A 15,474-nucleotide genomic window follows, 5' to 3' on the forward strand; every position below is an offset into this window, starting at 1 on the left:
GGGGGGGGGGGGGGCGGGGGGAGGACGTTAAATACAACCACAGGTAGAGGGGCACCTGGCTGGATCAGCCAGTGAAACATGTGACTCTTGATCTTGGGGTTGTGAGTTTGAGCCCCCACCTGGGGTATAGCAATTACTCAATAAATAAATAAATAAATACATACATACATACATACATACATACATAAGTAAATAAATCTTAAAAAACAAAACAAAACCAAAAACTCAGAAATCCGTGTAAGTGCCAGAGGAGGCAATGGTTTTAATGGTTTTGTGACTCGACCTGTTCCCTCTGGTCTGGCAAATCCATCACCCTTCTTTCTCTCCAGCTTTAACAGAGACGAGAAGGTGCCCTCAAAATATATGTGTGAGAAATAAATAGATAAGTGAAATATTCTGTAAGAAATAATTAAAGTTGACCAGCTGAAGAGATTTTAAAACGAGGTAAGCAGACAAAAGCAATCTCCTGGACTTTTCCTCCCTCCATTTCTTAGAATTACATTTGCAGAAAAGGCATATTGGTCATTTGGCTTTTGCTGTATAGATTTCAGGGGATTTCAATATGGTGCTAGAGGCCAGTTCCAGAAAGTAGGATTGAGAGAAACCTCTCCAATAGCAGAAGTTACTGGATGTACGTGTGAATACTAAAGCATGTCAGCATGTGTTTACCTAAAGTGCTTTTATATTGTTCATGCAATTTAATCTTCAATGTGACCCAGGGAAGTAGGTTTTTCTTTTAAGTTAAAATGATGTAGCCTCACTTCTTCACTTTACCAGAGAGGAAAAGGAGGAAAAGAGCTAGGTAGGAGAAGAAGTAAAGAGAAATGCCAAAGCTTTTCTGGGCAATTAATTCTGGGAGGACAGGAGGCCTAGGGAGGGGATGAAAAACCCACTGCTCAGGGGGCAACGGGCCAGGACCGCCCCCAGCATGAGCAGCTACGGAAGGTGAGCAAATTTTACTCTGCCGTCCACATTTAAGAACAAAACCTTATATAAGCTGCAAATGTGCCTTATCCCGTCAGCGCTTCCCAGGAAGGAAGCACAAATAAAGCACAAAGAACTCGCCTGGGATAAACCAAGGCACTGAGAACACACGTCCATGACGAAATCGAGCTCCGAGAGTTCTGCGTGGCACTCACACTTGTTCACGCCGAGCTCTTCCACTGGGTAAAATATTTACGGTTCTCTTTTTTTTTTTTTTTTTTTTTTTTTATGAAACACTACACATTTTAATATCAAAGATTCCTTATGAAAGCTTCAACAATAAAATCATAACGGAATGAAAAATATTGAGGAATATCTTTAATATTGTTGCTGTCTGGATAGACAGCAAGCTTCAAGTTGTCTTATTCCCACGGACATATATATACACATACAGATACTGATACGTGTGTACACATAGTCTTCTGGAAACGTGACATTTCCAGTTAGAAACCACTGTTCCTTTTTCTTTACTTCAATCATGGATGCCTTCTCTTGACACTTAAGAGTCTCCAAAAGTGGTTTTAAATTGCTGCATAATTATCTCATGTGTGCAGGTGCCCTCTCCCCTCTTTTTTAATTTTTTCATCAAAATTAAAGGGGCAGATGGGGCACCTGAGTGGCTCAGTCAGTTAAGTGTCCGACTTCGGCTCAGGTCATGATCTCGCGGTTCATGAGTTCGAGCCCCACATCAGGCTCTGTGCTGACAGCTCAGAGCCTGGAGCCTGCTTCGGATTCTGTGTCTTCCTCTCTCTGCCCCTCCCCTCCTCACACTCTGTCTCTCTTTGTCTTTCAAAAAATGAATAAACATTAAAAAAAATTTTTTTTTAATTAAAGGGGCAGAGAGAGAGAAGGACAGGGAATCCAAAGAAGGCGACAGGCTAACAGCAGCAAGACCCATGTGGGGCTCGAACTCACAAACTGTGAGATCATGACCTGAGCCAAAACCAAGAGTCTGACACTTAACCGACTGAGCCCCCCAGGTGCCCCAGAATCTTAAGCAGGCTCCATGCTCTGTGTGGAGCCTGACATGAGGCCCAATCCCATGACCCTGGGATCATGACCTGAGCTGAAATCAAGAGTTGGATGCTCAACTGACTGAGCCACCCAGGTGCCCCTGCTCCCCTCTGTTTTAAATCAGGGCAAATAAAAGCAAGAGAGTTGCAAAGTAGTTTGCTATCATAAGCTCTGTCCTCACAGTTGCCATGTTTAGAGGCATAAGCCATCCTAGCAGCTCCTGTCCAGAGTAGAGAGTCCATTGTTTTGGTCCAGCTTTGGTTCTTCCAGAACTCACTGTGGAAAATGGAAGGCACTCGAGCTCTCAGTCCTGCTCTATCAGTGGGAATGCCAAGGCAATGAGGACAATGCTGACCAGCTGGCCCAAGTTCAGCTTTCATATACATGGAGGTCGAATGAATGAATCAATGAAAGAAAGCTGGCTGATGTCATTGTCACCATCGTTATTTTGCAGGGTCCCTCGGCAGCCTGACAGTCTGCTTGAAGGCTGTCCAGCTCTGATCTCTCCCTCCTGCTGACAAGATGGAGAGCCCATAATCCCTCAAACAGCAGGTGCTAACCTCCACAGGATGGTGGGGGACTGTGTCCCCGTAGCCTTCAAGTACTGTGTTCTCAACACGACATTTTAAGGAAATAACTTGAAACTGATGGCCGTTAAGGTCCATCTGAAAAAAACCCAGAGGATTCTCCATGAAAACAAGGGTCAGCCTGTTCCTTGCAAGATGGAAACATCAGTTGTCAGATGAAAGGCCCTGGTGGAGACCACCCCAGAAGGTGGCAAAGAAAGGCACTTTTGTCAGGTGCTCACTCCTCCTTGATGTTAGAGCCCTCCTTTCTGTCCCCCGAAAACTTCCAGGTCCTCCCGTGTAACCACATGTAACTAAAATTTCTACTGAGCCTTTACCGTCCTGCATTCCGTAAACCTTCTGAGACCAGAAGGGGGAAAAAAGACGCATAACTCGGGGGTTCCTGGGGGGCTCAGTCAGTTAAGCGTCTGACTGTGGCTCAGATCATGATCTCATGTCTCGTGGGTTCAGGCCCCACGTCGGGCTCTGTGCTGACAGCTCAGAACCTGGAGCCTGCTTCAGATTCTGTGTCTCCCTCGCTCTCTGCCCCTCCCCCACTCATGCTCTGTCTCTCTCTTTCAAAAAATAAATAAACTTTAAAAAATGCGATCTGCATTCCCCATGCTGAGGTCCGGGCAGCACACGCCTTTCCTGACTCCCCAGGGTCAGACCTCCTGCTTGCGGGATCGGGATCCATGACAGGCAAACCCCAGGCAGGCAGGATGATGAGTCAGGGGACAGGCGATGCTTACGCAATGCTGACTGGGCCCTCGGGGACTCCTTGTCTCTTCCTAAGCCTTTGAGAACCAACCTGTCAGCCAGAGACCCTCGGTCCCAGCCTGGCTGGGTTCCCCAACTCGGTGACCTCTGGCTGCCCCTTTTTACAGCTCCTCTTGTTAATGAGATAATGACAGCTGTGCAGTCAAGGTTTTCGTCACCACCTCTGGGTATCAGGAGTGAGAAAACTTCTCAGGGATTCTGTAGAAATCTGGTTTTTAGGCATGCACACAATGGGGAGGGACGGGGAGGTAAAAGTCAGTGTGTCACGAGCTGTCCCTACCCACCCTTTATTAAGCACACTGTTCTCCGCTGTGGTTCTTCATTCCCTCCTCTGCACCCTGGGCCCCGATACCCACAGGGCATGCCCACATCAGCTCGCTGAATCCTCAGAGCCACCCCTCAAAGTAAGTATTATTTTCTTCGCTTGACAGATGAGGAAACTGAGGAACAGACAGGGTAAATAAACTGCCCCAGGCGGCACAGTTTTCAGGTGAAAGAAGGAACATCAGAACCCACCTCTTTCTAGAGCCGGAGCCTAGAAACAGATTCCTTCCAACACACTAGCTTCATTCTAGAGAGTTCACTCCCCTGACTTTGCAGATTAAAAATTCGGCAGTGATGAAATGGACACGTTTGGGAAACAGACCACCCAAATGTTAATCCTGAAATCTGTCCCTCTTTTACGCTGCTGGACAATCGCAGACAAGACACCTTCCCCCAAAGCTTCAAGCGGAGAGGTGTAGGCCGATGGTGTTGTCGACGTCATTGCGGTGGAAGAAGGCGATGAGCAGAAAGGGCTTTGAAAGAAAAAGTACAGATTTGTCAAGACATTACCAATATTCTCTGTAGGATAAAGAGCCATCACGTCTTTGGCTAAGACACAGATGGTGAAGGGAGTGAAGGGGGTGAGTAATAATGTCTTCTCCTGAGGCCCACACATACATGGCATTTTTCAGCAGTAGGCTCATGTTTAAATCATGGCATTCTGAATTCCTCGCCTTGCTCCTAGATTTCTTGGTCTCTTTTTCCTAATACTCCCTCTTCAGACACCCATTTAAATAGGACATACCTCACCTCCTGCTGCTTCTCTTCTAGAAATAGAAAGTCGACATCCATAGCCAAAGGGAACAAAACCTAAACTCTGGCATTTGGAAGGGCCCCCAGTTGCCATTATCTTCAACAACTGTGGTGCTGGAAATCCTTGAAGGACAGCTGCTTCTGGGTTACTTCCATTGTTGGAAAACGAGCGAGCTGACTGGGTCTTATTTTCTCAGTAGAATTGGCTACTACAAAAAAAAAAAATTTAATAATGCATCTAAAAGCACTTGGCAATCGAATTCAGCAAATTATTAGATCAACCGAAGCATCAGAATGGCCAAGTTAAAAACAATAAAACTTAAGCTCTACCCTAAAAATCCAATCTGGATTTCCCTGGATCCAAGAATTCTACCAACCACCCCACCCGCCCCCAATCTTCCACACTTTCAAACCCTTCTTTCTGAATCGGAGCACATCAAGGCTACACAGGAGTCTTGGTCGGCCACATCTCCCTCCTTGCCAATAGCTTCCAGGGTTAGTGTTACTGTCTTCAGATCCAGGGTCACTGATGCCCGGCAGAAGCCAGATTTTCCTCCTGCCAGAGCCAGCTGGCCAACAGCACTGGTCGAATGTGGAGGGAAGTTGAGTGAGGATGATGCGTTTATGATGGTATGTCCTGTTCACAGAACCCTAAGCTGGCAGCAGCTTCAGGCAGGCTAGCCTTCATTATAGCTACCTCCCCCAGCTCTGGGGGCTAGAACAAGAGAAGGGGAACTTCTTTTTGCCTGAGGCTTCCTGCCTGGCTCCACCTTCGAATCGCAACAGGGGGCCGGGAGCATCTCCTGTTTGGGACACCAACACTATGGATCCAGAATCACCTGCTCCAAAAAACACTGACCTCTCAGCCCCTGCAAGAAACTACCGTTCGCCCTGGTGCGAACACAGAGAAACTAAGGCACTGTGCGGAAGGGCATTTCCTCTAAGGTTGTAAGGTGGATGCATGCTAAAACCAAGGGAAGGTAGCAAGGCTCAAAGAGAGAAACTTACGGTGAATCTTCAGGGGATTTTTTTTCTGACAGAGCCACAGGGAAAGAGGATAGGACTGTGGACTGAGGCAAAGAGGGCCTCAAGGGGACCTTGTAACTCCCACCCTACTACACACAGAGCCGCCAGTGTTTCCTCTCGATACCCTGTGAAATGTCTGCTGGTGGGAAGTACAGTAGAAGGGAGAGAAGGAGACGACTGTAACTTCCTGAGCACTCCTGTTTTGCGAGGCGTTTCACTAATCTACTTTAAGTAGATTCTCATTTAACACCTGCAATAAACCCATAATACACTACAATCCTCAGTCTACAGGTTGGAAGGTGGTAAGGCCACATGAAAAAGGTTAAGTAACTTGCCAGAGAAAAGCAGCCACGAACAACAGAGCCAGGACTCAAACCCTGCCCCATCCTTTAAACCATAATACTCTACACCCCGTGCATATACATATTCATACAAACACACATCCACATCTCTACTCTTCTGTGTACGTGTGTATTCAAACTTGGACACATCCATACCAAGATATCTATATCAAAGGTGAATTCCAGAATTATGGCAAGTAAAGGCTGGATCTTTGCTGAGGTCATGGATGACTTGAGTCTACTCTGGCAAGGTACCCCTTAAGGGAACAACAGGTCTTCTCCCTTACCCATTGCCACCGCAGTTATCCAATCTGAAACAAGTCAGGGCAGAGAGAAGGGGCAGGCAATGCTAGGGCCAAGAGAGAAGCGTGTTGCATGACAACAAGAACAATATTTAGCAAAGGCAGGAACAAAGAAGTTCCCAGAAGCAGCAAACATCGGGTTGATGAGCAGCTCAAACTCACGTGCTGTCTCTTTGGAATACTGCCCCAGTGTAAACAGCTCAGACCACTTCAGGGTGTGTAAATCTCGGTCACAGTGACTGGGCTATTCCCGAGCTGGCAGGCACCAGGGTAAATAACAAGGGATTGGAGACAAGCCTCCGGGTGTGCAGGGTGGGGGAAGGAGGAGTGGAGAAGAGAGGGTAACTGGTGATGAACAGTCCTGGGACTCAGTGCCTCCAGGGATTCGAAGGATGCTCAAGTAGCATCCTTGTGAAGGGGAGACTTGGTGACAGTCAAGGATACAGTCTAGTTGGGGAGTCAAGCCACAGCTCCATCACTCCCCAGAACTGCTGCGTCACTGTGGGCACCTGTTAATCAGATTCAGTTTGTCCAATGATCCCAGACCGACTGCATTACTGTAGGCAACCTGACTATGAGAAATGAGTTTCCTCAATGAACCATGCAGGTCAATGCTGGCAAGGATGTTTCTCAACATGAACGGGGCCAAATCCATGGCTCTTTCACTCTTTCAGGGAGTGGTAAGTGACTAGGACATCAGACTTCCTGCCCTGCCCTCAGCAGAAGGCTAATGAGAAGCCCCCGTTTTACAGACTTTCAAATTCCCTTCTTCCCTTATCCTCCGTAATGGTGAGGTATTCCTCAGCGTTGCGTTCCTTATGGGCAAGGGAGTAGTTTGCCAAACTATATTCTAAGGAGCAGTAACTCCACTGGTGGTATAAGGTATCGTGTGAAAAGACATTCTGTGCTTAACCTTATAAAATGCTAATCACTGCTTTCTTTATTGCAGGGCTTAGCAGTGTCTATAAATGCTTTGTGAACAGTTAATCTCCACATTCCCCAGACATTTTTCATCATAATGCCCTCGGTTTTGTTTGTTTATTTTTGCTGAATATCTTCCAGCATTAGAATGCCATGAAACCCACTTTGGAAAAATGTCAGACTGGACCAACAGCTCTTTCGATAGATTGTTCAAGTGCCTTAAGGAAAAGAACACTGTCTTATTCATCATGACATCCCCAAGTACCTAGGATGGCGCCTGGCCCCGGGGTAGGTGCGTGATCAAGTTTGCTGAATAAATACCTGAATGTGGACACGTGAAGCACGTGTGATTCCCAGGGAAAGGTTAGTTCTGACAAAGAGTGAGGTTAGAAACGGCTCTTGCTGTCACACGGGAGTCTCGATGGTGCAGTATGAGGAATCCATTGGGTCTATTACTGTGAATATTTTTGTTAACTGCAGTGTGTGTCTCATTTCTACAAAGACTAGGGATGCTTGCTTGTTCTGTTCCACCAGCGGGTTGGCCAGGGGAGCCGGGCTTGCACAGAAGGAAGGCTGAGCACCACACAGAAGCAGGCAGCCAACCACCCACTGGGAGGCAGAAAGCCAGACCAAGAAATCCTGCAACAAACATTCTTTACTGGCACCCAAACCCCCGCTTCTGCTCACAACCAGGTGAGCCAAGGGGATGTGGCAAAGTATGGGAGTAGAAGTGACCAGCTAGAAGCTGAACTCAGGCAACGTGTCCTGGGACATCTCAGGTGCTCTCCACTTTCAGTGCTGATCTGGAGGGAAGATCCCAGCATGAGGGCGATTCACTGATCACATGCAAGGAATCCTATGAAGGAAGTGGAGAGGGGGCTCTGAAAAACACTGACCCTTCAGCTCCTTAGTCTTCAAATGATTCATTTGACTTGAAGCAAACTGGGTCAACATCCCCTCCATTTAGTGGTTTTCCATTCAACTGGCTGAAAAAACTTTTTTTAAACCAATCGTGGATTCAGCTTATGAGGACAACTGCCTTGTCTCCCCATGAGCTAACGTTGCCTGAATGCGTTCCTCACTCTGTTCTGGCGGCAGCCCCGGTTTTCCAATCACCAAACCCACTGACCAGACTTCTACTCACACGGAGACTCACTGCCAAACCACTAACGCAGCCCTCTGAAACGGCCAGAACCTCAGGGAGGGTGGTGACACAGACACCCACACCGCAGGAATAAAGGCATTTCCCCAGCTCCAGAGGCAGAAGGGTGACAGAAATAGATGTCTTCGTTTGCTGCCCAGACGATGGGGGCACTTCTCTTAACTGTTCCACGTTAGTGTCTGGTAGGCAGTAGATCCTTATTCATGGTTGAAATGAATTGGTTAAAGCCCATCTTAATTTTACTGGGAGGGGATGGTGTCTCCATCCCCTGCTATATCCATCAACTGCGTTATGCCAAAAAAGAAGGGGAAAAAATGCTTGCCTTTATTTATTCCAGGCCTGCTTCTCCCATTCCAAAGCGTTAAGGGTTTACACACTGATGATCTTGACAGAATAAATCCATAAAGGAGATAGGCTACATAGTATCAGGGCTGGACATGAAACACGGCTCATCCTTAACTCTATCCCTTTGCAAACAGACACGTGATTCCGATGATAAAAGTTGACCACGAGACAAAGAAAGTCTCACTTTCTATGCTGGTTCAGAATAAGACACATGATCTTGTGGACAGCGCTCCCAGCAACTGGTTAAAGTTTTGGGCCTCTGCTCAGTGCCTCAGTTTCCTTCAGGGAACGGCTCCCCCCCCCAGTCCCAGATCCCACATGGGCCCACGGGGGCTTTTGATGCCTCTCTCCCTCCTCCCGCATCCTCTCCATCTCCGCAGTGGTGAGCATACGGCCTCACTTCTGCCATTCTGAGCACTTTCAATGCCCAAGGGATAACCTGATTTCTTTACTGACACCGTGTTCTTTTATGAGTCAGCCAAAATACAGCCGGCACATCTACCTACCATAGTCAGTGTCATGGAGGGCACCAGCGTGTGTTATGGAGCCAGACTGTCTGGGCTCCAACATGGATGTCCAGCCATGTGGCCAGGGCGAGTACTCTCTACCTAAGTTCCTCCATGTGTCATTAAATAAATTAAACGTAAGGCACATAGGACAGAGCCTGGTATTTACCACAAACGCCATTAATTATCTGGGTGGCCAAACTTATGGTCAGGTCCCTTATACACGAGAGGATGGGAGGCTATTTGGTGCTTCCATCATCAAGGGTGAAGGGTTTGAGGTACAACCCCTACCCACTCTGCTGTCAACCACACGGGCTCTGGGTCTGTCTCACAGATAACTGTACCCCAGAAAAATGAAAGGAGTGGAGCTGAGCCGGGAGCAGTGGAAGGTCCCATTGACTAAGAGAGTACAATACCAACTCTAATTCTCTGCCTTCCTTGAGTAGTTTTGCTTATAGGTACAAGGTTTGTTTTTTCCTACACATTTCACTGTCAACCTAATGCCTCAGCCCAGATCTTATGATGGCTGACAAGCAGAATTCCTTAAACACAGACCAGGCTTGGAAGCTGGTAGACTTTTTGCCACTGATCTGGTAGCTTTCAAAGCTCCAGCTGGCCTCTGGCCCCTTTACCCTGGAATTCAGGAACTGGAAAATGTAAACACTGCATTTCCCTCTTCTCTCAAATTTAAAAAAAAAAAAAAAAAAAAAGAGGGGAGGGAGCTGGGCTCTTGTGACTTTCAGATATCCCAGAGTGAGGGTGACAGGTCCTCCCACATTTGGGGGGAAACGGGGCACAAACTTCCCTCATTTACCACTGAAATGGCACCTCCCCCAATCCACACATACAACAAATCAATCGCAGCTTCTAGAGCTGGTCTCAGGGGAGGCAGGTAGAGACGTTTCTCTTGCATGGGGATTGGCCGTCCCTAGTGGGACAGGTGGAAATAATTTCTGACTTAAGGCCAGTCACTAGATCCCCCCAGACACCATTATCTCAGCCATTTCTGTCTAGCCAGTGTAACTCAGATGTAGGTAAGTTTAAATCAAACCTTCAGTCCATGCCAGTGGTATTCCAAAGCCTTCCCTAAGACTTCTGGGTATTTCTTAGAGACTCACATGCTTTAAACCACTTCTGCCTTTGGGCTCCCATGTCCAAAGGTGCTTTGTCCCCAGCTTATTGACCTAGACATACTACCCAGCTTCATCCTCTGTTTCCATCAAAAGCTCACTCTTGAGAGCTCAAGGGAATAAAACATTTTACTGAAGTGTTGGTGGTCACAGAGGTTCTACATGTTCTACAAAACCCACAAGTTTATATTCACATTCCTTCTTTTCAAAGTGCTGTCGAGGGGCACCTGGGTGGCTCAGTCGGTTGAGCATCCTACTTCGGCTCAGGTCATGATCTCACGGTCCATGAGTTTGAGCCCCGAGTCGGGCTCTGTGCTGACAGCTCAGAGCCTGGAGCCTGTTTTGGATTCTGTGTCTCCCTCTCCCCTCCCCCCCCACCCCCTCCCCCCCCACCCCCCACTGCTTGTGCTCTGTCTCAAAAATACATAAAAACATTAAAAATAAAATAAAGTAAGATAAAATAAAATAAAATAAAATAAAATAAAATAAAATAAAATAAAATAAAGAGTCCTGTCAAGCTACTCAATCCTCTCATGTGTTTCTCCCCAACCAGCACTGAGCGCTCTGCCTTCTGGCTTTCACTCTCCCTTTCCGCCCCGCCCCTCTCAGGAACGCAGTCAAAATCTCACTTGCCAGTAGGAAGTAGCCAGGAACATACACGTAGGTTGAAAAGGTGGGGTGTCTGGCCATAGAGAGGACCAACCTACCTCAAATACTACCTAAATACTTTTGCAGGCATTTCGACCCAAAGACTGCCAGACCTTCAGCTCTACGAGTCTCCCTCTTTGCTACAGGCAACCAGTGCCACCGAAACTAGAGCTAGCAAGGACTCTCCCCTACCACACGGGTCCTGAAGCCGTGCCAAGTGGAGACGTACGTCAGCATAATCGATCCATCCATTAAATGCGGGAATTTAAGTCACCCAGGTACCAGGAGAGTTTGAGCTCAGGAATTAGACAGTCTGAGCTCACCCCAGGCTCCACTCATCTGCCTGTGCATTCTTTGTCTTTTTCATCATGATTGCAGCAAACTATAAGTAATGCAAAATTTACCATTTTAGTCACTTTTCAGTGTTCCGTTCAGTAGCTCGTGCAAACAACACCACTATTCATCTCCAGAACTTTTTCATGATCTCACAGTGAAACTCCACGCCCACTAAACGTGAACTCGCCCAACTCTCCTCCCCCCCAGCCCCTCCTAGATCTCCCTGCTCTGTGCACCTTCTATGAGTAAAACCACACAGTATTTATTTTTCCTTTGTGTCTGGCTTCTTTCACTTAGCATGTAATGTCTTCAAAATTCAGCCCTGCTAAAGTCAGTGTCAGCACTTTGTTCCTTTTCAAGGCTGAATGGTATTCCAGTGTGTATAGATACCACACTTTGTCCATGGATGGACATCTGGGGTTGTTTCCACCTTTTGGCTATTGGAAATAAGGCTGCGACAGACACTGGTATACAAATACCTGTTCGAGTCCCCCCTTTCATTTCTTTTGTGTATACACCCAGAAATGGAATTGCTGGGTCAAACGTTTAGGTTTTTGTTTTTTTTTTGAGAAACCAGGCCAGTGCATCCTTGAACAGGTCACAGAACCTCTCTAAACCCCGTTTGTAAAATGAGGATAATAACAGCCCCTACCTTATTAGGGTGGCCTGAGAATTCATGCATGTACGGAATTTGGTTCAAAGACTGGGCACAACATAAAGGTCCACAGATGTTTCATCACGTTGCCGTCGGAAATTAAGGTGCTCAAAACTAAGTGATCTCCAAAGTCGCTCCCAGCTCCAAAAATCCATGACCCCACCGTCAAATTATTTTCCCGGTGGAGAAGCCACAGCTCTTAGTTATCGATCAGGGGAACACTGTCTTCGTGGTCCCCACGAAAACCCACCCCAGCCAAGATGGCCCAATTTCCAAAGCTCTCTCCTTGGAGTTTGCTAACACATCCCATCATAAACCAACATCTCATTTTTCTTGCCACTCCTTTCCCCTTGCTCTCTTTCCACATTCCCTTTCTCGGCTGGTTGCTCCTGCCCACTGGATATCTGGGCTTCAAATTATCTTCCCCAGTTGCCTCTATGTTCGTTCTCCGCAAGCTAATGTCTCTTGGAAGCAACACTTGCAAAATTATCCACATTAAGGTTTCGTTCCCAAGAGTCACATATTTTACATGAGTTTTTCCTCTTAGGCAGAATCCTGCTGGCAAAGCCACTGCTGTCTGGTGGAGTCACTGGAGTCGGGTTTCTCCCCCACATGCTGTTTATGTTGGGTTGTCACTTGGCCTAATGTTTGCATTCTCACCCTGCAGCATGTGTCCCGTGTCGATGAGCCACAACCACCTCCTGTGCCATCCACACAACATCCAGTGGATGTTGACAGTTCATCAAACGCTCGTTTTAGAAAAGCAATTAGAGGAAATCTGCTTCCAGGCTCTTCTAGACGGGGCCAGATTCAGCATTCCAGCCGGGAGTGGACTCACTCACTCTTTGAGGAATTATTTCCCTTCTCCACTCTGTTCCTCCCTCTCCCCTCTGACAGTGGACGTTCAACCACCAAAATAGCCTCACTAGGCACGTGAGGCTGCTGGAGGGTGCTACGGGGTTCCGTCAACAGCGTGACTGCCAGGCACCCTTCCCGAAGCTTTTCCGTAGCCAAAGGTAAAAGAGATTCTCGGGTCAGGAATAAATGGGTTTTGTTTTCCAGATCCCGGGCAAGAAGAGAGGGGCAGCTGACCTTTGTTTTTTAACTGGCGTGGGTTTGAGCCATCTTACCTGCTGTGTTACAAAAAAAGGAAGCAGGGGAGGGTTGATGTAGCCCCGAGGAGCTAGTCCTCGGAGCCCTGGTGCTCTGGGAAGGAACCCCCCAATGGAGTTGGGCTAGGGCCACCAAAAGGCAGAGACGAACAGGGAGGAATCCTAATGAAAGTTGGTGACTTACCCCTGGGCGAGCACTTGTGTTTATGGACTATCAGGCCCCTCGTGGGCTCCTTCTTCCTTCAATATTTATTGTCCCCAGATGCCACTGAGGCAAAACTCCAATGAAACACCCCCGCTTGAGAGCAGAGCGCCAAGGAAGATTTCACCTGGGGCCGGCAGGCTACAGGTGGAAAGTACTGACCAAAATGGTTGGTTGGTTGGTTGGTTGGTTTTTCATGTGTCCTGGCTTTTTGTTCATCATGAAGGGACGTGCCTATGGTCGAGTCCCCTATCTATACAGCAGGCTATTGACTTTAGGCCCTCAGCACCCCACTTAACCCTGATTCATTCCCGGACACTCGCCAGCTACCTGCAGCGATGGGGCGCCCACCTCTTAAGTAGAACACAGGTGACGAGTAACCAGCAAGGTGACAGGTAACCAGCACAGAAGGCGAGTAGCAAATGCTCGCACACTGCCTGCTCCTCCCCAAGCTGCCCTGTTTTGTCACATCTGCACACGTCAGCCTGCCCTTCCCTCAGGACGTCTCACCTACCTCCTGACTCCTGGCCCTGCTCGAGCCAGGTAAGGACAGATGCACCCAGAAGTCCCTGCTTCTCTGCCTGCCAGCGAGCAGTTACAAGACAAGCCTGCCATTCCCTCGCGGGGTTAAGAGGCCCCACAGGAGCTCTGGGTCACATTTCAGCCTCAGTTGTCCTGGGAGCCCATTTGACATGGGGTTTGCGGCTCAGAAAATGATAGTGAAAAACACAGAAGCCAAAGCTCTTTCCAAACAAACACTGTGTGTCCCCAGAAACGATTCTGCACTTTTAACCCCGGCCGTTTTTTGCTTGTTTTTTTTTTTTTTTTTCTCTTCTTTCTCATTCTTATGGGAAGGAAGTGTATATATGCTGAGTGGGTGAATCTCCCAGGCTGGGGCTCTGTTCTGAAGGCTGGGACTGCAGGATTTCAGCAAGCTACATCCACCAGGAGGAACACCCTTGCTGCGAGCCTTGCTCTTGGTTCGTTTTTCTCCTTCCCGCTTCACCTCTGGGGGGGCTCTTTCCAGGGGAAACTTCTCCCTCTTGCTAGTCAGAGGGGGTGAATCAGACCGGATAGATTCCCAGAGGTACTTCTGTGCTTTACGAAGATAAAATGAAAACTAGGAAAGTGCACTGGAGCTGATACCCCTTCCTGAGGCAGTCCAGTCCCACCAGTTGGGATGATAAAACGGTGCCCCATTCTCAGGGAGGACAGACGCTCCAGCACCAGCAGCCAAGCCCCCCAAATTACACCAGCGCTGCCTCTGCTCCCCCCAGCCCCCCACCTAGCACCACCACCTCTCGGGGCTCCCCCCCCCCCCGAGGGGCGGGGGCGGCTCCCTACCATACCCAGGAGGGAAGTGCCCCTGGGGGTCCTGAATGCTACTCACAGTACCTCTAGGCAAGGATGAGATGAGAAGGAGCTGCAGGAAAGTGAGCCCCAACTGCGTCCAGCAGCCCAGCTCCATCGTTCCCGCGCCGGTGCCAGAGTGACTGCTGGGGAGGGACCGATGGGAGGCTGGGGCAGGCGGCTCTTACAGGGACCTCCCCAAGCCCCAGCTGAGCGGGAGCTCGGGTTTCAGCTCGCCAGGCTCTCCCATCCTCGTCCGAGGGGAACCACCTTCAGCCAGAGCGACGTCAGCCCAAACCTCTCCTCTCCGCTGCCTTAACCCTTGCGGGGCCCGGGAGGTGTGGTCACGCCGAGGGACGCCCGGGGCAGGAGGCCAGCCTGAGTCAGGCTGAATGCCCAGAGCCGGGTTGGAGCTGTGGGGGCAGGGGTTGGGGGGTGATGCTGGGGGAGAGCTGGTAGCACCTCTGATGGGGGTAAAGGTAGGCGGGACGGTGGGGCAGCTCAGGTGAGGCCCGAAACCCCACCCCCACCCCACCATCATCCCACAGGAACCCTGCCAAGACTACAGACTCAGTCTGACTAAGAACGTGGCCTTGACCGAGGAGAAAGGGAGACAACCCTCCCCCTCACCCACCTCTATCCCCGAGTTCTGCTTCCCCCCCAGCAGTTCCTCCAGGTGATCACAATTTGAAAACCTTATCCTCTGCATCACAGGCATCTTCCCCTGATGCCCAATCATGGAGTGTTCAGGAGCATAAAGTGTGTGCCAGGCAGGGAAGTAGGCTCAGGGATAAAAGAACACAGAGGACCCTGCCGCCTCCGTTGTGAGAGCAGCAGTCTAGACACAGGAATAGCAAATGACATCTCGAATGAGGAGAAAGAACGCTTATTGGACAATAGCTGATTTTTTTTTAATTTTTTTTAACGTTTATTCATTTTTGAGACACAGAGAGACAGAGCATGAATGGGGGAAGGTCAGAGAGAGAGAGAGAGAGACACAGGATCGGAAGCAGGCTC

General features: G+C 48.7%; 1 protein-coding gene across 1 annotated transcript in view; it reads right to left on the bottom strand.

Annotated features, from left to right (window-relative positions):
- Positions 1-14,698, bottom strand: part of PAMR1 (peptidase domain containing associated with muscle regeneration 1) — a 75,778-nt gene extending 61,080 nt beyond the window's left edge. Inside the window, exon 1 of the mRNA XM_007082055.3 lies at positions 14,503-14,698. Coding sequence (XP_007082117.1) covers positions 14,503-14,575 — 73 coding nt within the window. The 5' untranslated portion in view covers positions 14,576-14,698. The remainder of the gene's footprint in view (positions 1-14,502) is intronic.
- Positions 14,699-15,474: the final 776 nt, after the last annotated feature.

This window comes from Panthera tigris, chromosome D1, assembly GCF_018350195.1.
Source record: "Panthera tigris isolate Pti1 chromosome D1, P.tigris_Pti1_mat1.1, whole genome shotgun sequence".
In the NCBI taxonomy this organism is placed as follows: domain Eukaryota; kingdom Metazoa; phylum Chordata; class Mammalia; order Carnivora; family Felidae; genus Panthera; species Panthera tigris.